At 35.9% G+C, this 26,898-nt stretch overlaps 1 protein-coding gene across 1 annotated transcript; it reads left to right on the forward strand.

Moving 5' to 3' along the window:
• The first annotated feature begins 275 nt into the window (after positions 1-275).
• On the forward strand, positions 276-13,139 carry LOC135152482 (uncharacterized). The gene is made up of 3 exons (XM_064092775.1): positions 276-600; positions 9,487-9,920; positions 12,585-13,139. The coding sequence occupies exons 1-3, from the start codon at positions 276-278 to the stop codon at positions 13,137-13,139; spliced, it is 1,314 nt and encodes a 437-aa protein (XP_063948845.1).
• Positions 13,140-26,898: the final 13,759 nt, after the last annotated feature.

Consider the following 26,898-nt stretch of genomic DNA (forward strand, 5'->3'; position numbering starts at 1 on the left):
TTTCTGATCACTCTTTCTTTTTGGATCAGGATCTACTTGGCAACTTGCAAGTACACCTGCCTTCACACGCATCGGAAGGACAATTTTTTCCTTCACTTCCTATAGTTCCATCTCAGGGAACTATGGTTGTTTATACAGGTACTGGTGACGGTGTGAAAAATACGAGTGAAATCAGGCAAACACCGAGCGAAACACATGCACGAGAGGATAGTGACAAATCTTTGAGTGTTCGTGAGGTGAGTGCACACACCAACACTGATCTGTTACAGGAGCAAATGGCAAATCTAAGGGCTGAAGTTGAAAGATTGAATGCTGAAAATGCCAAATTCAAAAGTGGAGAGCTAGTTGCTCTGCCTCTACATGAACAGGTTGCTGATGCTTTTGTTACTTCTCTCCAGAAGAAAATGGACGAACATGTCAAGGGTATCTACTCTCGGATAGACAAGAACCATGAGATTTGTATGACAAAGCTTGATAGCTTGGAGCAAACTTTGGCCCAAGTTGTTGAACATTTGAAGATTTCTAAGTCTACAACTCAGTCGACTCCAGAGGATCCCTCAACTAAGGGGGAGAAGGATGAGGAAGACAAAGATGAAAATTGTTAGATATAATTGATGATTACTAATATTCTTAAAGTCTGTTTTAGAACAGGAATCATCAGAGTTTAAACTGGAAGCTGATCAGAGTTTAGTAAAGTCTGACAGAGTTTAAATAAAGTCTGATCAGAGTTTACATAGTCAAGACTCGACAGAGTTTACACGTGGAAAGAGCTCAGAAGCGGATATACTTCAAGGAAGGATAGAAGCTGAGGAGTGATTTGCTGACTATGGAAACTAAACAGAAAACTGGAGCAATCTTTGATTGATAGAATTCATAGCAGATTTATAGGATATCAAATCAGAGATTGATTTTGTAACTGTGTCTATATAAACACAGATTAGGGTTACTCTATATGAGTTGAGTTATCGAGTACATTGTTAAGAACCCTAGCAGCTCTTAGTGATAATATATAAATCACTGAGAGAGTTTTTGTAACCTACTAAGCTTTGTGAATAAGAGTTTACTGCTTTCAATCTCTTATATTGTCCAATTGTGTTATTGATTGTGTTCACTATATCTGTTTATATAGTGAGTTTATAGGACCTAACAAGTGGTATCAGAGCCAGCTCTGTTAAGATTACTACAGTGAGATCTTAAACACAATCATGTCTGAAAAATCACAAGCTTCATCCTTTAGAGTCCCAACCCTTAAGGCATCTGAATATCCAGTCTGGAAAGAAAGAATGATCATATTCTTAGACTCTGTTGATCCAGAATACCTTGACCGGATTTATGATGGACCACATATGCCCACCAAGCTCTCTGTTGGGATTGCAGATGAACCTCAAAAGATGGTTCCAAAAGAAAAGAAAGACTATACTCCAGAGGACATCTCATCAATCAGCAAAGATGCAAAGGTGAAGCATCTGTTGCATAGTGCCCTTGATAATGCAATGTCTAATAGGGTGATTGGGTGCAAAACTGCTAAACAAATCTGGGATGCTCTGGAAACCAGATGTCAAGGAACTCAGGCCATTAAGAAAAACAGAAAAACAATCCTTACACAGGAGTATGAACACTTTGACTCAAAATCTGGTGAGTCCCTGACAGATCTGTATGACAGATTTGTCAAACTGCTGAATGACTTATCTCTGGTGGACAAGGAATATGATCTTGAAGACTCAAACCTCAAATTCCTTCTAGCTCTTCCTGAAAAATGGGATTTGAAAGTCACTACAATAAGAGACAATCTTGATCTTGGAGAAATGTCTCTTGATGATGTTTATGGAAGACTGAAGACTCATGAACTTGAGATGGAACAGAGGAGCAAACGACATGGAGGAAAATCAAAGTCTGTTGCTCTGAAAGTTCAAGAGGAAGCTGCTAAGAGCAAAGGAAAAGCTCGTGTCACAAAGTCTGACATTGAGACATCAGACTCTGATGACTCAAACTCTGATGTTCCCTCAGACTCTGAAGAAAGTGATGATGAGATGATGCAGTTAGCAGCATTAATGGTGAAGAGCTTCAAGAAGTTGGCCTACAAAAAGTTTAACAAAGGCAAAAGTTTTTCAAAGAAAGACAGAAACTCTGACAGAGTTTATGACAAGAAAAACTTTAAGAAGAATGAGGGCAAAGAAGGGAAAGCTGGAAAAGCTGACAAGTATACCTGTTTCAACTGTGGTGAAAAGGGACACTTTGCATCAGAATGCAAGAAACCTAAGAAGGAAAAAGAAAAAGCTTTTATCACCAAGAAGGGAAACTGGACAGATACATCTGATTCAGAAGAAGAAGTCAATTATGCTCTGATGGCAAACACTGACAACAACTCTGAATCTGCTGCTAAGGTACCTCATTCTACTCTTGCCTTTGATACTGAAGATATAACTGAGTTAAGATTGTTTCTTAAAACTTTACATATCAGTTTTAGAGATCAGACTTTAGAGAATGAAAGATTAAAATCTGAAACTCTGAGTGTAAAGAAAAGGAATGATTTTCTAGAAAAAGAATTAGTTCAAATGTTGGAAGTTCAAAAAGAAAGAGATGATGCTGTCATTATCAAAGATGAATTATCAAAGAGGTATGCATCTCTTCAATCAGAACTTGCCAAGGAAAGAGAGATCATTAAAACATGGACTAATTCAGGCAAAACTACTCAGGATATCTTAGGTAGTGGAAACTGGAAGAAAGGACTAGGTTACACTGATAACTCAGAAGCTGAGTCATCAAAAACAGAGTTTGTTAAAACTCAAAAACCTAAGGTTAAACCTGTTAAATTTGTTGTTGAATCCTCTAAGACTAAACAATGTAGACCAAAATCAGAGATTAACAACAATTTAAAATCTGAAAAGCCCAAACAGGTTAACATAGGACTGATGACTCAGAAACAGCTTAAACATAAGCTTAAAGAGGTAAAGTCTGATGACAGAAACAAGGAGCCTAGGAAAAATAGAAATGGCAAAATTGGCATAGACAAGAGTAACAACTACATGCCTGTTCCAAATGCACCTAGGAAGAAATGCCATAACTGTGGTAATACTAATCATCTTGCTAATTTTTGCAGGAAGAACAAGGACATTAACTCTTTACCTACAAAGTCTGGAGTTAGAAAAAGTAGTATTAGATATAAACCACAAGATCCATGTTTTCATTGTGGTAGTTTATGGCATTCTATTTATACTTGCAAAGAATATCATAGCCTGTATTATGATTATTATCAATTGAAACCTTCTTTAAAGGTTAATAAAAACTCTGCAAGTACAAACTCTGTTTCCAGTACAAACTCTGTTGCAAAGTCTGTTAGCTCAAACTCTGATAATAATACCGCTGCAAAAGCTAACAAACTTAATAAGGCCAAGGGATCCAAGCAAGTCTGGGTCCTTAAAACTAACAACTAGTGGTCTTTGTGATTGCAGGGCAACAGGAAGAATATCCTAGTCTTGGACAGTGGATGTTCAGGACACATGACTGGAAATAAGACCCTGCTGTCAGAGTTTGTGGAGAAGGCTGGCCCAAGTGTTTCTTATGGAGATGGCAACATAGGAAGGACTCTGGGATATGGCAACATCAATCTTGGAAATGTCATCATATCAAATGTAGCTCTTGTTCAAGGGCTGAAACACAATTTACTCTCTGTCAGTCAGATCTGTGACAGAGGATATCATGTTGATTTCTATGAAGAACACAGTGAGATAGTAAGCAAGTCAACAGGCAAAGTGGCAGTAACTGCTCACAGACATGGGAATATTTATGAAATCCACTTGCCTACAAACTCTGAAGGAAAAGCAATTTGCTTGTCTACAAGGATCTCTGCAGAAGAAAGCTGGAAATGGCACAAGAAGCTTTCACATCTAAATTTCAATTCCATAAATGAGCTTATAAAGAAAAAGCTTGTGAGAGGACTCCCTGAATCACTACTGACATCTGATGGATTGTGTGATTCATGTCAAAAAGCCAAGCAGAGAAAGACATCTTTCAAGAGTAAGACTGAATTCTCAATAAACAAACCATATCATCTTCTACATGTTGATCTATTTGGACCAGTCAATGTACCATCCATTGCAAGGAAGAAATATGCTCTTGTCATTGTTGATGAGTATACTAGATACACTTGGGTATATTTTCTTCACTCTAAAGATGAAACAGCCTTGCATCTGATGGATCATGTGACACAACTGGATCATGAATCTGAAGACAAAGTGAAAATCATTAGAAGTGATAATGGAACTGAGTTTAGAAATTCAACAATGGAAGAGTTCTGCAAAGAAAGAGGTGTAGTGCAACAGTTCTCTGCACCTGGTACACCACAGCAAAATGGTGTAGTTGAAAGGAAAAATAGAACTCTTATAGAAGCTGCCAGAACTATGCTTGATGAGGCTAAATTGCCTACTTATTTCTGGGCAGAAGCTGTTCAAACAGCATGTTTCACTCAAAATGCAACCTTGATTAATAAGCATGGCAAGACCCCATATGAGATGGTGAAGAAAAAGAAGCCAAATCTGAAGTACTTTCACATATTTGGGTGCAAATGCTTTGTATTGAAGACTCATCCAGAACAGCTTACCAAGTTTGATTTAAAAGCTGATGAAGGCATTTTTGTAGGTTATCCTATCATAACAAAGGCCTTCAGAGTCTATAATCTGAGAACCAAGGTGATCATGGAATCCATACATGTGTCATTTGATGACAAAAGAATAATGGGTCTAACAGATATGGATGATCATGAAGAACTGCATTTTGAAAATGAAGAAATATTCTCTGATTCAACAAACTCTGATGAACAGTCAAACTCTGACTGTGAACAAAACACAGCAAACTCTGGTGAAAATTCACAAGTTCATGATGATGAAGCACTTGCTGAGGGGGAGCATCAGAATGTTTCAGACTCTACTCAAGACTCATCAGAGAATGCTAACTCAAACTCATCAGAGAATATTGATTCAAACTCTGATAGCACAATTGCAGGGGGAGCTACAGAGAATAATCAGCAGAATCAGGAGAGCATGGATCAAGGGGGAGGATCCAATGATGAAAATGGTCAACTTCCACATGCAAGGAAGTGGACAAAATCTCATACACCTGATTTGATTATTGGAAATCCAGAAGCAGGTGTGCAAACAAGGACAGCTACAGCAAATGAATGTTTACATCATTGCTTTCTGTCACAAACAGAACCCAAAAAGGTGGAGGAAGCTCTTCAAGATCCTGATTGGATTCAAGCAATGCAAGAAGAGTTAAATGAATTTGAAAGAAATAAAGTCTGGACCCTAGTACCAAGACCTAAAGACAGATCCATAGTTGGTGCAAAATGGGTGTTCAGAAACAAAACTGACAGTGAGGGTGTCATTACAAGGAATAAAGCAAGGCTTGTGGCAAAAGGGTATTCACAACAGGAAGGTATTGATTATGATGAGACATTTGCTCCAGTTGCAAGATTGGAGGCAATTAGAATCTTTCTGGCCTATGCTGCACACAAGAAATTCAAAGTATTTCAGATGGATGTCAAAAGTGCTTTTCTAAATGGGAAACTGGATGAAGAGGTATATGTTGAACAACCTCCAGGCTTTGTGGATCCAAAACATCCAGACTATGTCTACAGGTTGGACAAAGCACTTTATGGACTAAAGCAGGCTCCAAGGGCATGGTATGAAACTCTAGCTCAATTTCTTCTTGAAAGTGGATTTACTAGAGGTACCATAGATAAAACTCTGTTTTATTTGAATCATGGTAATGATCTGCTATTAGTTCAAATCTATGTTGATGACATTATTTTTGGCTCCACTAATGCTAAACTCTGTCAAAGATTTGCCAAGCTCATGCAGTCTAGGTACCAAATGAGCATGATGGGGGAACTCAGTTATTTTCTGGGCTTACAAGTTGAACAGACTGAAGATGGGATTTTTATAAATCAAGCCAAGTATACCAGAAATCTTTTAAAGAAATTTGGTATGCAAGACAGTTCTGCTGCAACTACTCCTATGGCAACAGCAACCAAACTAGACAAAGATACTGGTGCATCAGTGAATATCACAAACTATAGAGGAATGATTGGATCATTGCTTTATTTAACTGCAAGTAGACCAGACATTATGTATGCCACATGTCTATGTGCAAGATTTCAGGCAGATCCAAGGGAGCCTCATCTGACTGCAGTAAAGAGGATATTCAGATATCTCAAGGGAACCACATCATTGGGACTATGGTACCCTAGAGAATCAGATTTTAGTCTTATTGGATACTCTGATGCAGATTTTGCAGGTTGCAAAATTGACAGGAAAAGCACAAGTGGGAGTTGTCAATTTCTGGGTGGAAGACTAGTTTCTTGGTACAGTAAGAAGCAGAAGTCCATCTCAACATCAACAGCAGAATCAGAGTATATTGCTGCAGGCAGCTGTTGTGCTCAAATTCTTTGGATGAAGAATCAACTGTTGGACTATGGGTTATCCTTCTCTAAAATTCCTATTTATTGTGATAACCAAAGTGCTATTGCTATGACAGGAAATCCAGTTCAACATTCTCTGACAAAGCACATCAGTATAAGATATCATTTTATAAGGGAGCATGTGGAGGAAGGAACCATTGAACTTCACTTTGTTCCTACTGAACAGCAGCTAGCAGACATTTTCACCAAGCCATTAAGTGAAGCAACTTTTACTAGGCTGGTGAATGAGCTAGGAATGATATCAGGAACTGAGTAAACATATTGGTTAGATCTTTAAAATTTAACTTGTCAAATTTACCATATGTATTACTCACACATCTGCCATGATATACTCTGATTGATAAAATCTGATAACATTCTCTGATAATATTCTCTGATAATATTCTCTGATGCTTATAAAACTCTGAATCTTGATAAGTGATCTCATTTTTATCTTCTCTGAGACAAATCACCTATGAAGATACCATGAAGCATGTTCTGAATGAGTAATCATGAATCTCAGCTAAGTTCCTTAATCCTGATCTCAATTTTGTGCTACACTAGTTCACACTCTGCATGCTGATATCATTGAGACTCTACTACTTCACATATCTTAATTATAAGTGAGACTGATTAATTTAAATTTTCTCTCATCTACTAGACAGTGATTATAAACTCTGATGTTTTTTTTACCTGAGACAAAACCCCCCCTGAAAAATAAGCATGGTACTCCTTTGAGATCTTAGATGTTAATATGACAGTGACTGGGAAGAACCAAACATTTGCTGGTATTAAGTAATTGCTAAGATTTTATAATCTATGGTGACCAGTCACAATCTCTGATTACTGGAGAAATACTAATGCAATAGTATATTTAAAGGTCGTGCCTCACTTACACTGAGAAGCGTCCTTGAAAAAAAAAAAAAAAAAAAAAAAAAAAAAAAAAAAAAAGGGGGTTATATTATTTTATCTGAATCATCAGAGTATGTCTCAGTCTAAATTTTGAGAGTTTGCATAAATTATTTTTGTCTACCTTATAATTACGAAATTGTGAAATTTTATATTCTCTGATTTAACATGACCACACACACATTTCACAGGCACATTATTGAGCTATGGATTTTAGAACAAACTCTGATTTATTGATGAATATTCTGAAAATTATGTCTTTATTCTGAGGTTTGCAGAAATTTATTTTCTTTGACTTAAATCTCAGAGTTTAAAATTCGAGAGATTTGATCTTGATTTTTATTTCAAATATTCAGAGAATGTGAAGAGAATATGTTTCAAACGGATGTATTATTAGTGGGTTTACATGCACAACATTTTAATAGGAGAACGTGTAATCAGCATTTATTACTGCGCATGTTTTACTGCACTCATGATGATTACTCTCGTTTCTCTATCCCACTAACATTCATCTACCAGTTACATTTTGACAGGTGTCTAATTGAACAAAAAGCCCATGCGTACTCAGTTCAACAAAATCTGAAGAGTTTTTCAGATCAGATTTTATTGCTTATTATTCAATTTTACACTTACTCTCTACATTCACCTTCTAAACAAAACTCTCACACTCTGTTCTCTGCAATTCAAATCTTCGTTTACACACTTCCTCAAACATCTTCTTTTCATAATCTCTGTTCTAATGGCCACTACAGCTTTTATCTTGGCAGGTGTTGAATTCGTTCCTAACAACTATGCAGCCATCCTTGACACTGCTGAAGCCCCAAGGGATTATCATCCCTTTCAGCGATTCTTGGCACAGAGTGTCATCGGTACCGCTCTCACCGCTCCTGCAAGACTTTCAGGAAGCCAAATCATCAGCTTTTGGAGGTCGGGTACATATGACAATGGTGGTGCAGATGGATCACCATCAATTGTATTTTCCTATGACGGGGAGGAGTATGCAGTTACTCCAGCAACAGTTCGTCAGGCACTCAACTTGCCAGAACATTCTGCGTACATTACCAATGGAGATGCAAATCTCAGAACAATGATGCTTGAATTGGGATACTACGAATCTCTGGATAAACTGGGTCAGTTGAAGCGTCCATGGCTCAATAAGGAGTGGAGTTTTTTCTTTGATTGCATTACTAGAGCTTTCCAGAAGAAATCTACCAACTGGGATGCTATTCCAATGGACATGCTACAGATCGGGTATTCTCTGATCTATTCTACTGCTTTTGATTTTGGTAGATTAGTTCTTAGAAATATTGGTGAAAGAATGCTTGAGAACAGGAACGTCATATATTTCTCAAGATTTTGTCAATTGTTGTTTAATGCCACTGTTGGAGAAGTGGATTTTGATGCTGCAGATGAGATCAAACCTTTTAAACTTCATAAAAGGGCTTTTAAGGATCTCATATCTAAAGATGAGAAGAGACCAGTTCTCAGGCCTCTGCAAATCCCAGCTCCATTCAGAGCAAGGCTGAACCTTCCTCAAGAACCACATCAACAGCCTCAACAACCTCAACCACAACATCCAACCTCTCCCATAGTCACCAGAAAACCAAGATCATCAACTACAAAACCATCCAAATCAATAAAGTCTGATGACCAACCCTCTACAACAAAAACCAGAACCTCTGTCGATACACAAGTTCTACAGACAAAGTCTGATATACCAGTAAACTCTGATTCTCCAAACTCTGATGTCCCAGTAAACTCTGAAGCTGCTTCTCCTCCAAAGCAGAAGAAAAGAAGAAGGCTTGTTGCAGCATATGACTTTGATGATCTTGAACCTGCACAATATGTAAACTCTGAACCTACACCTACAACAACCAATGAACCTGCTCAGTCTAGTCCTCAACAAAAACCAGCTAGATTCAAAAGAAGGGCACACAAGCCAAAGAGAGCCAAGATTCCAGAATCTGAAATTACTGATTTCACTATCCAAGAAGAGCAAACACCATCAAGACCAATTCCTGTTGATCCTTCTCAAGCTCTGATGGTGCTTCCTATTCAAGCTGTTCCTCTGACATCTCCCACAGTATCTCCTACAACATCTCCTAAAGCATCTCCTACAGCATCTGTAGTAGATGAAGAGATCAGGTGTGATGAACCAGTTACTGCTGAAGCTGGAGCAACTCAGTCTGATTGTCAAACTCCACTATCTGATCATGGTCAAATTCCTCAATCTCCAATGAAAATTCCAGAGGATGCCATTGTTCATGATACAGCTCCAGAGAACTACAGGTCTGATGTAGTTGATGAAACTGACAAAGTAGCTGTGGAAGCGTTACAAACTCTTGCTCAGACTGGTGAAGAGCCCATCAAGTCACAGTCTGAAGATAAAGGAAAATCTGCTCAGGATAATGTGGAGAAAGTTGCAGATCCTGTTCCTGCAGATGAAAAAGCAAACTCTGATCCTGAGGATGATACCAGTTCAGATACTGACAAGGATGACAATGCTGAAATCCCTTTGACACAACAGAAATGGGAGTCTACTAGCCAGTTCAATGCAAGGCTACAAACTCTGAATACAGCCTCTGAGCCACTCCCAAGGGATCTTCAGGTTGATCCACCAAATGAAGTCTGGGATAAACTCTGGTTGAGTCACCAGCACTCCTTGGAAACACCTAAAGCTGAAGAGTTCTTAGCTATGGCAGAGAAGAGAATTACAAACTCTGATGTTATGTCAAGCCTCAAGGGCACAATTCTATATCTGAAGACATTTCATCCTGCTCATGCCCAGACATCTAAATCCATTGATAGTCTAAGAACAGAGGTGGCAAAGGTCAAGGAGACAAATGACCTGGAAAAGAAAAGGACCATCAATCCTATGAAAGAAAGTGTACAGAAGCTGGTCACTACAAATGAATCTCTTAACCAAAGGATGACCTTGATTGAATCCAATCAAGAAAAGATGTCCAAACAGCTTGAAGCTATCCAAACTTCACTTTCTCTGATCACATCCATTCTGATTCCTGATGAGGATGATGTCAAAAAGGGGGAGAGAGTAGCTCAAGTCAAATGCAAGTCTACTACTCAACCTCTGAAAAGGAAGAAAAAGGATGATGATGATGATGCTGATGATTTTACAAAGCACAAAAGATTTCAAGCAGGGACTGGTGGAAGAGTTTCAAACTCTGACAGTCAGAAACAATCTAAGCAAAGCACAAAGCCTGGTCCAACTCACAACATCACATCTGGATCTAAGCAAAGACCAGTGACTGGATCAGACAAACCCATGACTGATGAAGAGCTTGCTAGATTGATTTTTGAACAAGAAAATCCAGAAGCAAATTTGGATTTGGAGTTGATTGCTGCAGAAGAAGAAGAACTAAAGAAAGAATATGCTGAAGCAATAAAGTCAGGAAAAATCCAAAAGCCTGCAAAGTCAACTACCAAGCCAAAAGAAAAAGGAATACTGATCAAGGAAGCTACTGTTGCTGATCAGAGTTTACCAGTCAAAAAGGTATACTCTGAAGATGAATACACCTCTAAGGGTAAAAGCAAAGTAGATGAAAATCTGGAAAAAGGATGGGAAAAGAAGAAGCCTACAACCTCTGACAAGGATCAAGTTGTAAGGGAAGAGAAAACAGAAGCCGCAATCTCTGACAAAGCTCATGTTGCAGAACCTCAAAAAGAAAGACTGACCTCTGACACAGCTCAAGTCAATAAGGAAGCAAAGAAAGACACAGTCTCTGACAAAGCTCAAGCTGTGTTCAAACCAACAACTACACCACTGGCTGGATTTGCAAAGCCTACTCTGATGACTGAAATAAGTTTTGAAAAAGGCTCAATTAAACCATTTTCTCATCAAAAGGTAGGAAGAGATAAAGGAGGGCTGGGATCCAAGTATGAAAAATTTGATCAGAGTATAGGATCAAGACCAGATGACCCCTCATCTCTCTGTGCTCCCAAGACTGGAGTATTGCAAGACAAAATGGAAAAACTTGATTCAGTTCAGTTGGCAAAGAATGACAGAGGAGATAATATTCTTATCTACTTCATGTCTGATGGAACAGTGTTTAGAGTACTTGAAGCAGATCTCTATGCTAAACACTGGGAGGAATTGAGATATGTATCACACATATTTCAAGTGAAAAACAAGTCAGGACAACACATCTCCAACCTGCTAAAGGATCAGATCAGAAGAAAGATGGGGATTACAGGAAACAAAAATGCTGGACCTTTCATTCCTAAATACCTCAATCATAAAGGACAGCTGGTGGAGATGAAGAAAAATTCAGCAAAGATTGAAACAATAGGTGGAATCAGAACTCTTGCATTTAATGAAGAGTCTGATAAAGCTTACAATATCAGGCTGGATAGGGACTTGAAGAAGAACAAGATTTATGATCTCAGAGCTGCAATTTATCAAACTGGAGTTTCAGATCCAGAGCTGAGAGAGATCAAGAGACAAATGATTACAGTGCTTGAAGAAGCTGAAAAAGAACTCCTCAGAGGGTATCTAAAGACAGCAAATGGTGTCTATGCAGCTAAGGAGTAAAGTATCTGTAAGTCTTAAAAGTTTTCTGTTATATAGTTAAACTCTGTTGCATTTGACTTAAATGTTTTGACATCATCAATTATCTGTTAACTTGCACATAACTTATTCATGCACAAGTTGGGGGAGATTGTTAGATATAATTGATGATTACTAATATTCTTAAAGTCTGTTTTAGAACAGGAATCATCAGAGTTTAAACTGGAAGCTGATCAGAGTTTAGTAAAGTCTGACAGAGTTTAAATAAAGTCTGATCAGAGTTTACATAGTCAAGACTCGACAGAGTTTACACGTGGAAAGAGCTCAGAAGCGGATATACTTCAAGGAAGGATAGAAGCTGAGGAGTGATTTGCTGACTATGGAAACTAAACAGAAAACTGGAGCAATCTTTGATTGATAGAATTCATAGCAGATTTATAGGATATCAAATCAGAGATTGATTTTGTAACTGTGTCTATATAAACACAGATTAGGGTTACTCTATATGAGTTGAGTTATCGAGTACATTGTTAAGAACCCTAGCAGCTCTTAGTGATAATATATAAATCACTGAGAGAGTTTTTGTAACCTACTAAGCTTTGTGAATAAGAGTTTACTGCTTTCAATCTCTTATATTGTCCAATTGTGTTATTGATTGTGTTCACTATATCTGTTTATATAGTGAGTTTATAGGACCTAACAAATGATAACAGCAATGCTGATGCTGATGGTAGTGATAAGGGTGGAGATAAGGGTGGAGAAGGGGCAAGTGAAAAAGATTCTTCTACAGCTGACAGAGAACATGACAAGTCAAAAGGCAAAATGCCTGAGTCTGAGAGCATCTTCACTAATATGGATTATGATAACATTCCTGAAGATGTTAATGATGATGATGCATTTGATGCTGCTTATTATGAAGCTGAAGAAGAAGGTCGTTTCGATGAAAGCTACTTATTCACTGAAGATGAATCTGTGGATCCTGAGCATTTGAAAAGGGTCAGAAAGTTTAAAGCTGATCATGAAGCTAGCAAAGCTAAGCTTCAGGAGTTGCAGAATTTAGTGGATGAGAAGAGGATCATTGATAATTTGATCAAGGTGGAGAAACAGAAGCTGTGGGATGCTAAGTGCAAGGAGAAGAGAGAAGATATCTCTAGAAAAATTGGTGAAAGCTGGGATATAGCAAGGCAGATCTTCTCTGGACCTCAAAGGGAACCTTTCGAGGATGGTAAGTTCAAATCCTTCGTCTAGACCTGAGAGAGGCTAACCCTAATGAGGATTTGTTTATGCGTGCTCTTGCTCTTGAGTTGGAATATGTGACTATTGCTGTCAGGAATCTCCTCGATCGTTGGGAGATTATTATTTCTACTAAGAGAAACGGAACATTCAGAATTTCAGTTGATCTATTCAAGTTCTTATCTCTTACTGAAATCTGGGTGATTCCTAACAAGATTCGACGCAGCTCAAATCTGAATGAACTCCTCCGTGACAGACTTATGGAACATGCTATTCACAATAGTCCACAAGTTGTCAGAAAACCTTACTGTGTAAAGTTCATTCACGAGAGCAAGTTTGGAACCTTCTACTTGGATTATAAACATCTTCTCAAGTATGATGTTAATCAGATGGTTCTTGTTTCGACACTTCTACGTACCAAGAGCTTCGCTTCGAAAGCCAAAGCTGATGCTGATGTTGAGATTGTGAGTTACTGCACAAGGAGTAACATTCAACACTACTTCAGAAAGATGAAGTATATTAACCAAACTCAGCCAGCAGATTTTATCGAAGACCCTGTGGACATAGAAGTTCAATATCATCTTTCTTTGGCTCGTGAAAGAAAGAAGCGTGGAGAATCCACTGCAGCTGAAGTACTTGTTCAGAATGAGCCTTCTACTCCAATCATTCACTGTTCAGATACTGAAGAAGGAGAAGTCACTCGTTCTGAGTGAATAGATTGATTAGGATATTTGTTAGATATGTTCAAACAACATCCTTTTGTAATCTATCTATGATCATGGTTTAATGTTCAATGTAAAGCCATAAACTTTTGCTATTTACATTCCTATGTTTAATTCTTTGTCTTATCTGTTAGTTGAGTTATCCTCTAGGAAATTTGCATGTTATGTTAACAAACAAATAGGGGGAGATTGAAAGGCATATGTTCAGCCTATTTGTATTTAAGAGGTACAACTCAACTCAGATAAGAAAGCTCAGTAAATAGCAAGTTATCGGAATTTGTACGAAGAACGTCAAATGACTTATGGGAATTATATGTCAGAAGAATTCCAGGATGCTGCTGCATACCACTGAAAGAAGTTCATTAATATGTTCAAGCCTCAGTGGACAAATAATCTTTTGTGGCACGTCCAGGAGTTCAGAAGGTATAAAGTTTCTATACTTTATTTATTCAGTAGATTCCATTTTATGAAGAAGAACTTACAAGACGAAGACTCGACGAACAAACCAAATTTATATTGTTTATTTAGCGAAGAATATTTGATTTAACTAGATACAGATGAACCAGACAGTACATCTGTGTATCAGTTATTCAAATTAAATATTCAAAGTCAAGCAGAAGTGGTAGTTCGGTCGACCGACAAATCAAGACGAAGTTATTAAAGTTTAAAGAAGACAGGAAGTAGTTCTACTGAAGATTGGGTGATTAAATATTTTATAGACTATTATTTCACTTCTCAAATAATTATATTAATTATGTAATTTATTTATTAAATTAATTCACTCTCGAATTAATTTAATTTATGGATTTATATGATTAACTTAATTAAGTGGATAATTTTCTATTTAATATATACTACAATATTTCATTTATAATCACCAAAACAAGCTCAGAGAGACAATCCACAATTGTCTTCCTGAACTTGCTTCAAGGAAGGAAGGAGGTGTGCAAGACAATTCAAATGAATTGTCTTGCCGAATGGAAAAGAAATCAGCAAGACAATTCAAATGAATTGTCCTACCGAAGCCACACACCACTGCCAAGACAATCACTTGGAATTTGTCCTACTGAAATGGAGTGAAGGTCAGCAAGACATTCTCTAGAATGTCCTACCGAAAGGAAGTGGTGGCTGCCAAGACAATTCTGTTTGTCTTTCGGCCATGCGTTTTGTCTTGCCCTTCAAAGGATTGTCTTTCTGGAGAGTTTAAGGCTTGATAGGCAATCTTGGATTGTCTTCCCTTGCCTTAATTCGTCTTGGCCAAGCTAATATTGTCTTGCCCCTCTTGTTTTGTCTTTGCAAGCTTGTATTTGTCTTGTCTTTTATTTGTCTTACAAGTTCAATGCTTTGCCTATAAATATGGCATTCATTCTTCATTTCAAGTGTTCATCACTTTGTAAATCAAAGCATTTGTAAAGTTTTCAAGTTGTTCGTAACTTGCTTGATCGTTATATCCACAGTTTTCTGTGCTTTGATAACCCGGTTGTTTTAATCACTAATCTAGAATATACCCTGTTGAATTTATTCTACAAACATTAGTGGACATTAAAACTGAACCATATTAATTATATAATGACTTAAAACATTGTTATATTAATTAATTATAATCTGATTAACAAGTCATATTCCAATCAGATTCACTTCCGCGATTATTTGGTATCGATTGTATTCAACCCCCCCTTCTACAATCGTATCTGGACCTAACAAATGTTAACTTTCCCTTCTTCAAGTGGTGTGATTTCAGTCTGATCATCAAAAACAATTTGTATCTCTTTCTTGAAGGGCCTGAAAATATCAGAAGGCTCGTAATCTTTGACGGTGAAATTCTGTATTAGCAAGACCTTACCAACAGCGAGATCTCTCTCAAGATCATCAGCAACAGAGCCAAGAACAAATGCATGTATCCGAGCACGCTGCAGTCACAATGAATATGCGATAAGTTACAATGCCAAAAAAACTACATATCTAAAAATATGATTGAGGAACTTACTCTGCTATTAACCAACAAAAGATTAAAGCTTTTGAATGCCCCTTTTACTTTGCTGTAAGCTCTCCACATACTAAGAATCTTTGCCTGGACCTTCCAGTCATACTTCCCATTCCTTAAGTTTTTGAAACTGTCTAACTTACTATTGGACATTTTTATAGAATGCTTGTTTGTGTTTGCAAAGTGAGGCAACTGAGATGTGAATAGGGAGAACTAATATATAGGAAAAACTACAATAACTTAACTTCTATTCCTGATGGTAGGTACGAATTTATTATTACAGATATTCTGTAATCTCTTTAAAAAAATTAATTAACCTTGCTAGAATGAGTGATAAAATGCATCAGATATAAAAATAAAGTTCCAGCATATGGAACTACATTTCCAAGCAAATGTTTAATAATGACAATTTTTAGTTAATGCATATATGCCAAAATAACTGCTACTCTATTACACACAGGCTTGGCAATGCCAGCAGTACTTAATGATACTTAGGTAGATATAACAAAAGGAGGAACAATACATAACAGAATGGTCAGCATATCATTGAATATTGTATCCTTGTATAGCCAATCAGGCCTGTAATAGAAAAACAAAATAAATAAGATTTAAACAACTTGAATAAGTCTGATTAGTATTAAGTGTTGATATTTTGAAAAATTACATACTTTTTCTTTCTTCACTTTCAACAATGATGCCATGGTAGCAATTTCGTCCAGCTCACAGGAAACTGGGGTGGTTTGTCTACGAGATTTTGTCCTATTAGAGGATTTTTCAGTTGGAGAAGTATCAGAGCTCCGTTTTGTGGAAATAACAGTATTGTCCTGTAAAATGAATGATACACGGGATATGAGCTTTATGGATTAATCAATAATACTGATTCATAAATTTCTAATGATAGTAAATTTAACTGCTCACCACGGTTAGCACATCAGGATTGGGTGGAATGCTGTTATTTTCAGAGAGAGTGTGATCTCCCAGCATCTCAGGAGCTTCTTCAAGAGAATGTGCAATATAGACATTGGATGTTTTCTTAACATTTTTCCCTCTGGTCAGCAAAGTTATTAAGAAATCTTTTTTTTTCAAAAGATTTAATCAGTGGAGGAAAGGAGATGCCTTCCCAACCTTTCAACATTATTTATGAGTCAACTAAATTTAATTTAAAGTAGTGTGAATATACGTACAATTTGAATTTAGTTCAGGGGGTGATATTTAACTTACTTGGGTGTCGTCATTCTCAATATCAAAAACGTCTTTACCAATTAGACGTTGAATTTCTTCATGTGGGAAAAGGATAACAAAAATGCCTGTTGAATCCTTACAAATAGTAGCAAGCCGGAATCTAATTGAATATTGTTTGATGAGCAATTTGGAATGAGAAAATTTTAATTGATGAATTCTGTAAACCAAACGGAGTACCTCTTCTCAGGAAATGGAATATTCCTGTTGCATTCTAAACATTTGTATCTACCAGCAACAGTGTCAACTGGTGAATCACAACTTATACAGACATCATCATACCACATGTTTTTCTGTTCGACCTTTTTAACATTAAGCTGACACCGAATCATTCGCCGGAAACATTAAACAATACTTCAGAAAGGAATATGGTTTTGGAATACACATGAAATGAAAAACTATTTAAAAGAGCTTCAAATACCTCAATGAACGAAGAACCAAATTCCTTTATGTAAGCAACAGCGTAGATCTTAACATCCTCCGGTTGTTCAATTGTCATAGAATCCTCAACAATAGTGTTAGATTCCTTAGAAACCTCCGCAAGTCTGTGATTTTTTTTAATGTTAATAAATTTTTAAACATAACAGTTTGGTGAGACATAAGATTGGTAATTGAAGCTACCTTTTCTTTAGTTCTCTAACACTATAGTGCTCAGGGTTAAGATAGAATCTAGTGGCTGGATAGTTGTTTAGACATGAAATACCTTACAAAGTTATAAAAGTAAAATATGTTTTGAGCATTTGATTAGTTCCCCATTGAAAAATGTAACTACTGGACATTTAAATGTGTACCCTCATATTGCGTAACTTTGGCGGATGAAATTATGATTACAACATCTTCCCTTTTAAGAATTGACCTGCTTTTCGAACTGTTCAGCTAATTCATTCAAGAAAGTTACCTTAATTTTACTCCTGAAATTAGTACAAAAGGAATAAATAAGTTCGTCACAGGGGATATATTTTTGCCAATGCAGAGGTATTAAAATTTTAAGTACCAAGTACATACCTTCCATCACTAATTTTGAATTTAAGGTGAGATTTTGACTTATCCTCATGAGGAAAAACATGTTCAACATTAGTGTCCTCTAAATATCCCACCACATCTAAAAGATTGGAAAGAAAAATCATCATCTACTCAATGACAAAACAATTTAAACCAACAGGTAGTCATTATTGATGGATTATAGCTATCAGATAACGATCATCTGTAACAAAGGCTTCAACGTCCTCAAAATCGAACAGATCGAATGAGTATGGAGGAATCTTGGTAATGTTCTCAGTTTCAGCTTCTATTTTGGTGTAGTTGTCAAAAAATATATGATTTTCGAACCTAACAGCCCTGTTTTTCTCATCACCAACATACTTTCTAACATGGAAGTTAGATAAACTATAAATCTGGCCCTCTTTCGGTTCTTCTTTGAAGAAATCAGCAATTTTAGAACTGATAAATGCATGGATCCTACAATTCTAAAAAACGAAATTTATTCAAAGTCTGTTTCATTTAGTCCAATTAACCAAAAACACTGAAAATGTACAGTATAGGTATTACATTCAGCTAAAGGGATATACTTACATCGTCATCAATAAAGATAACGTTCAAGCCACGGAATTCGCGTGTAGTCCTATTAATGCCTTCCCAGAAGGACTGTGCTCGAACACTTATAGACCATTCAGTCTTTTCATCAGAAAGATTGGTCATTTTTTGGTACTTACTGAACAACATTTTTAGTTAGAACCTGCGATGCAATAAATCCAAATCATGGTAGTTACGGTTAAGTTGAAATAGCTTTAAGATGAAATTAAAAGCGATGGGAGAAAACAGGTAAGAATACATACCTTGAATCTTGAAGATAAGAGAAGTCTGGTGAAGAGAAGTAATTGAGTGTGTTGGGGAAGAAGGGTTATAGGCTCAAGAATAGAGGGTCTCTTATCAGAAATGTAGTCAACAACACTTCATTTTGGGTAAGTAATATTAAAAACAATGTTATTCAAAAGGACATTGATTGTGAAAGGGACGTGTCATGTATTATTTCACACAATTCGATAATAGTATGAAAATGGTATTTTTGCTTGCATGTACCTTTTGTTTGCAGAGATACATTATTCCATACCTTTTGTTTTATTGTACGTCAAATTACTGTTGAGCGGGAAACTATTAATCAAGAAAAAAAATTTAGGAGATTTGGTCTGGTTTCAAAGATAAGCCGATAGCTTTTGGGTAAAACATAGCAAAATCAATTTTAGAAGTTTTCAATTCTTGAGATATTTTTTGTAATCTCTGTTTATATTTTAGGAAAAAATTAAGCTGTATATCAAGATTTTAGATGTGTGAATAAAAGAATTAAAGATGAAAATATGTTTGAATGAAGTATAGTTCCATAATAATTTTTATGTAATATTCAAAAATTGAAATAAAACGTAATACTCAAAGAAAATATTATTTGCTGTATGAAATTGGTAATTTATTTACAAATGTCTATGTGGAAGAGTAAAAAGAAAAAGTTAAAACTACTGGAAATTGTAAAATTAAGTCGGAGTATTCTGGAGCAGTAGATAAACTAAATACAATATCATAGTGAATTTGATATTACAAACTGTTAAAGTTGAGAATTTTAAGAATTAACACGGAGTATTCTAGAGATAAAATAAATACAATATAATAGTGGGAAAAAAACAACAAATTGTAAAATTGAATTTCAAGCGTATTGATATGAATCAATGACTGTCTATGCAGAAGAGTGGAGCGGTGGAGTTAGAACCCGCATATATTGTAAGTTTGAGAAGGAGATGATAATTTCGAAAAGTAGTACATAAAAGTTATAACTCCAAAGATTTGAAAACTGAGACAAAATATTATAGAATTTGAGATAAAATAGATAAAATATCATACTGGAAAAAAAAGACCACATTGTAAAATTGAATTTCGAGCGTATTGATATGAATCAATTACTGTCTATGTGTAAGAGTAGAGAGGTGGAGTTAGAACCCGCAGATATTATAAAATTGAGAAGGATTCTGATAATTTCGAAAAGTAGAACAGAAAAGTTAAAACTCCAAGAATTTGAAAATTTAGACGGAGTATTCTAGACTTCGAGATAAAATAAATAAAATATCATAGTGAAAACCAACCCCAAAATTTTAAATTGAATTTCAAGTCTATTTATATGGATGAATGAATGTCTATGTGAAAAAGTTGAACGGATAATTTGTTCTCATTCCACAGTGCATAGAGACCAGATTTTCATTTTTCAAGATTATCATTTGCTTTCCTAGAGTTTGTAACTTATAAATTATATCATACCATTTTTTTTCATCACCTGATCATGCTCATCTTCTTTCAAACTAACTCAAACTAACATGTTAAGAATCAATCGGATGGTATGACAACAAACTTCGTACAGCTTTAAATATGTCATTAATAGCTTTTTCCATATTTCCAAGTGTATAATTGCAACTTGTACACATGAGGAACTTAGAAATGCAATTTAGGTTTGTTTATCCTCCAGAATCTATATCTCGCCTTGAAAAACTCCAAATACTAGTTATGCCCTCATTGAAAAATATGGTTATTCCAAAAAATATTTGAAAGATAACAAATAAAACTAAAAATAAAACAAAACATGCAACCTGACAGTGTATGATTTCATTATTTCAAAGTGACCAAAAATGTTTCTGCACTTCACTCAATCTCTAAACATAGATATTGTGATCGGATGAATGGACATATTATGATTTCATTTATGAGTGTCATGTAAAAGGAATACTGTCAATGTCTCTAATGCCTGATGACACTGATATACAGATTCTGAGTGTAACTGTGTATCAATGTATCACTCTTTTAATTTGAATCAAGTAAAACCTACCTGCAGGATTGAATTTCAAGCCAAGTATCTTGTACTGCAGCAGTGCATTGAAATAGTACAGAAACATTGGACTGACCTCACTGTAAAATATGACAGAAGTGCTGGATTCTTTTATTGAATTAGAGTTTCAGAATATGGTAAGACAATATTATGTGAGGCAAGATTCAAAGTCGGATCCTAGCAGCACATTGGAGGATTTAAGTTTTCCATGTGATAGACCAGGGTTTTGGTGGATGTAGTTAGTCCAGTGGCTAAATCTTTGACTATTCTGAGATAGGATGTCCAGTAAGGAGGCTTTTCCCCAGGTTATGTTCTTGATCCTGTAACAACATTAGTCATCAGGAATTGTAATTTTATTTTTTAATTGTTTGCAATCAGATACCTTTGCAGGTCCTCAAAATTCTCACCATATCGAAGGCAACTGTTTCTCTGACCACTTGCTATTTCCAGAGCTAATATGCTTCCACTTAGCTGATTATCTGCCAAATTCATATAAAAACAATGATAATTAGAGATTTTAAATTCAGACAACTCGAATTTGTTAAAAAAACATTGTTGCACATATATTTGTCTGTCGTAGAAGAAGGAATAATACTAACAGTTCTTTAAAATTAGGCAAGGTGCCAAGGTAATCCAGAATATTTCCAGTGAAGCTATTATTCTGCAAGTCTCTAAATTATCAATAAATTTATCACTTATAATTTTATAAACATACATGTGTGCGATGCATATATATTAAGAAGACATGAAACATTGGCTTCCATTTTCTTAAGGGAGATGAGGAGTCCAGTGAATGAATTGAATTTATAACTCGCATTGTTTCGAGACCAATCATGTAACTTAAATGTGGAAGTGATCATGTCAGTAGAAAACTATCAAGATGCCTATCATTCAAGTATTACGTGAGTGATTTTAAGCATAAGGATGGAGCCTAGTTTAAATTTATAAATGACAGTCAAGGCCATCATTGCTTTCCTGACACAATTCGTGTTAAGATTGAATGAAAAAAAACAAATTGAGTTTTTGGTCATCCTAACCCGCAACTATAATTAAGAACTAAAACAAATGGAGATATCTGTAAGTTATTAAGGCACCACTATACATGTCCTCAAGTAATCGTATCAACATAGTTTTCATTTCATTTCAAGGTGTAAATGGAATGGCATTTAATGAAATTTATACTGTGAAATGGAAGCAAGCTAACTTGATTGATTGCAGGAGGAATCTTGGCAAATGCCAGAACATTAGCAATCTTCTTGCAATTGAAATTACTGACACCGATCGATAGAATCTTCAAACTGAAATCTACGAACTAATTCACTCCACGAACAATCTACAAAACAAACACAAAAAAGATAGAAATAAAACAAACAGAAACATATAGAAAAATTGTTAACCTATAAGAGAAAGAGGGAGCTCCAAGAACACACTACAAAAGAAACCCAAAAAAAATAAAACACAAATTAGACATGAAACAAACACAAACATATATCAAGATTGTTAATCTAGGAGAGAAACATAAACATGCGCGGAATATTAAACTATTTAACATAAAATGGCCAACATAAATATAAAATAGGAGAGAAAGAGAGGAACATACCTGAGATTGAAAAAGCAGCGAAACTAAAACAAAAATGAAACAAACCACAAATTAGAAAATACATTTAGAAAAACATTGATTCCAATTTGTTAATTACTTTGAAACATCAAGCAAAATATATAAATGAATGAAATTACTGGAGTTAAAAGCAAAAACAAAGAGATGAAGAACCCGGAAGAGAGAGAAACTCACAAACAAACTTAGTGTATGAGCGGGAACTTTACACAAGTTTGAGATAATTTGAATTAGAAATGAAGGAGGGGGAAGCTGTTTTGGGGGGAGAAGCAGTTTAGGAGAAAAATCTGAAAGTAATGAAATTTGAATTCAAACTAAAAGCTGCATCTGACCTGCTCAATGGGTCAGCCAGTGGTATCAGCCAGTGGTATATATAAGGGCACGTCACTTGCAATGGCAAAGCATTATAACTTTTATGTCCAAGAAAGGTAGTCCTTGTAAAAAATGACTTATTTTTGCCATCAACATTTATCTATTTATAGTTGAGTAGCAACCAAACTACACGTAAAAATAAAAAAAAAATAAGTTTATTAGATATAAATAATAAGTTTTATAAGAATTCATTGATCAAATTTATATAGACTTGACAACACAAAACGAATATTATTATCATATGAAGTTAGGGAGTGTTACCTGACTTATCAAATTAGTCATTTTCTGATGAACATAAAAGTTTAATAATAATGTTAACTCATTCATAATAAATAAATTATAAGTCAAAAATACGTAAATTATCTACACAAGGCTAAAGCATGTCAAATCCCATATCTGCTCTGGAAATTGAACAAATATTTTCATTATAACTTTTTTTAAAAAGGTAATTGCATATCGCACCCCCTAACTATCATTCAAAAACGATTTTGTATCACAACTGTTAGGTCCAGATATGATTGTAGAAGGGGGGGTTGAATACAATCAGTACCAAATCGTCGCGGAAGTGAATCTGATTGAATATGATTTGTTAATCATATTATAATTAATTAATATAACAATGTTTGACGTCGTTATATAATTAAAATGGTTCAGTTTTAATGTCCACTAAAGTTCGTAGAATAAATTCGACAGGGTATATTCTAGATTTAGTGATTAAAACAACCGGGTTATCAAAGCACAGAAAACTGTGGATATAACGATCAAGCAAGTTACGAACAACTTGAAAGCTTTACAAATGCTTTGATTTACAAAGTGATGAACACTAAAAATGAAGGATGCAATGCCATATTTATAGGCAAAGCATTTGTACTTGTAAGACAATTGAAAGACAAGACAATTGTAAGTAGCAAAGACAAAGTGGAAAGGGCAAGACAATTTTAGATTGCCTTGCAAGCACAAGACACAGCAGAAAGACAATTTTAGAGCTAGCAAGACAATTCAGAGCTCGGTCAGACAATTATATTGCCTTGGCAGGATTGTTCTTTCGGCCAGACAATCCAATTGTCTTGGCAGTGCACCTTCGGTCAGACAATCAAAGATTGTCTTGAAAGACTCAGGAATTGTCTTGCAGGCATTTCCTCGGTCAGACAATCAAGATTGTCTTGGCTGTGCATAATCGGGCAGACAATCCAGAATTGTCTTGCTGAGTACCATTCGGTCAGACAATTAAGAATTGTCTTGGAAGCCTTCCATCGGTCAGACAATTCATAATTGTCTTGAAGGCAATTACTTCGGTAGGACAATCTCTAAGGGATTGTCTTGCTGCTACTTGAATCTTCGGTAAGACAATGTTAATTGTCTTGCAGTCATTCATTCCTTTCAGCAGAAAAACGGTAAGACAATCTCAGATTGTCTTGCTGAGCTTGAGTGGATGATTGAATGTAATTTGTAGATTATATTTAAATAGAAAATTATCCACTTAATTAATTTAATCATATAAATTCATAAATTAAATTAATTCGAGAGTGAATTAATTTAACAAATAAATTACATAATTAATTTAATTATTTGAGAAGTGAAATAATAATCTATTAAATATTTAATCACCCATTCTTCAGTAGAATTGCTTCCCGTCTTCTTTAAACATTAATAACTCCGTCTTGATCAGTCGAACGAACGAACCACCAACTCTGCTTGACTTCAAATATTCAATTTGAATAACTGATACACAGATGCACTGTCTGGTTCATCTGTATCTAGTTAAATCAAATATTCTTTGTCAAATAAACATTAAGAATTTGATTTGTTCGTCGAGTCTTCGTCTTGTAAGTACTTCTTCATTAAATGGAATCTTCTGATAAAATAAAGTATAGAAAATTTATATCTTCTGAACTCCTGGACGTGCTACAAAAGATTATTTGTGCACTGAGGCTTGAACATATTAATGAACTTCTTTCAGTGGTGTGCAGCAGCATCCTGGAATTTATCTGACATATAATTCCCATAAATCATTTGACTTTCTTCGTACGGATTCCGTTGACTTGCTATTTACTGAGCTTTCTTATCTGAATTGAGTTGTACCTCTTTAAATACAAATAGGCTGAACATATGCCTTTCAATCTCCCCCTATTTGTTTGTTAACATAACATGCAAATTTCCTAGAGGATAACTCAACTAACAGATAAGACAAAGATTTAAACAATGGAATGTAAATAGCAAAAGTTTATGGCTTGCATTGAACATTAAACCATATTCATAATAGATTACAAAAGGATGTTCCTTGAACATATCTAACAAATATCCTAATCAATCTATTCACTCAGAACGAGTGACTTCTCCTTCTTCAGCATCTGAACAGTGAATAATTGGAGTAGAAGGCTCATTCTGAGTAGGCTCTTCAGCTGCAGTGGATTCTCCACGCTTCTTTCTTTCACGAGCCAATGAAAGATAATATTGAACCTCTATATCCACAGGGTCTTCGATGAAATCTGCTGGCTGAGATTGATTGATATACTTCATCTTCCTGAAGTATTGTTGAATATTTCTCCTTGTGCAGTAGTTTACAATCTCAGTATCAGCATCAGCTTTGGCCTTAGTAGCGAAGCCCTTGGTACGTAGAATTGTTGATACAAGAACCAACTGACTAACATCATACTTAAGAAGATGTTGGTGGTCCAGGTAGAAGGTTCCAAATTTTCTCTCGTGAATGAACTTGACACAGTAAGGCTTTCTGACAACTTGTGGACTGTTATGAATAGCACAATCCATAAGTCTGTCACGTAGGAGTTCATTCAGATTCGAGCTGCGTCTGATCTTGTTACGAATCACCCAGATTTCAGTTAGAGATAGAAACTTGAATAAATCAATTGAAACCCTGAATGTTCCGTTTCTCTGAGTAGAAATAATGATCTCCCATTCATTGAGAAGATTCTTGACACCAATAGTTATATATTCTAACTCGAGAGCAAGAGCACGCATAAACATATCTTCATTAGGGTTAGCCTCTCTCAGGTCATAAATGAAGGATTTGAACTTACCATCATTGAAAGGTTCCCTTTGAGGTCCAGAGAGGATTTGTCTTGCAATATCCCAGCTTTCACCAACTTTCCTGGAGATATCCTCTCTCTTTTCCTTGCACTTAGCATCCCAAAGTTTTTGTTTCTCCAGCTTGACCAACTCATCAATTGTCCTCTTTTCATCCACCAGTTTCTGCAGTTCCTGAAGCTTTGCTTTGCTAGCTTCATGTTGAGCTTTAAACATCTTGACCTTTTCCATGTGCTCAGGGTCCACAGACTGATCTTCATTGAAAAGAAAGCCTTCCTCGAAACGACCTTCTTCCTCAGCTTCAAAATAAGCAGAATCAAATGCATCATCATCATCAACATCTTCAGGAATATTGTCATAATCCTGATTAGTGAAGATGTTCTCAGTTTCAGGCATTTTGCCTTTAGATTTGCTAGCTACAGAAGAATCCTTTTCACTTGCTCCTTCTCCACCCTTATCACTCCTATCAGTATCACCACCCTTAACACCCCTATCAGCAGCATCAGCATTGCTGTCATCCTTATCTTTGTCATCCTTATCCTTCTCCCCCTTAGTTGAGGGATCCTCTGGAGTAGACTGAGATGTTGACGGATTGATCTTTAAGTGTTGAACAACTTGAGCCAAAGTTTGCTCCAAGTTGTCAAGCTTCGTCAGACAGAGCTCCTGAGTTGTATCAAATTTGTCCATCCTAGAGTGAATGCCCTTGACATGAGCATCTAATTCCTGTTTGAGAGAAGAAAGTGAAGGATCAACAACCTTTTCTTGTAGAGTCACCAGCTCTCCACTTCTGAATCTGGCATTCTCAGCATTCAACCTTTCTATCTCAGCTCTCAGAGCAGCCATTTGTTCCTGTAACAGATCAGTGTTGGTGTGTGCACTCACCTCACGAACACTCAAAGATTTATCACTATCCTCTCGTGCATGTGTTTCGCTCG

Source organism: Daucus carota, chromosome 1, assembly GCF_001625215.2.
Source record: "Daucus carota subsp. sativus chromosome 1, DH1 v3.0, whole genome shotgun sequence".
Taxonomy (NCBI): Eukaryota; Viridiplantae; Streptophyta; class Magnoliopsida; order Apiales; family Apiaceae; genus Daucus; species Daucus carota.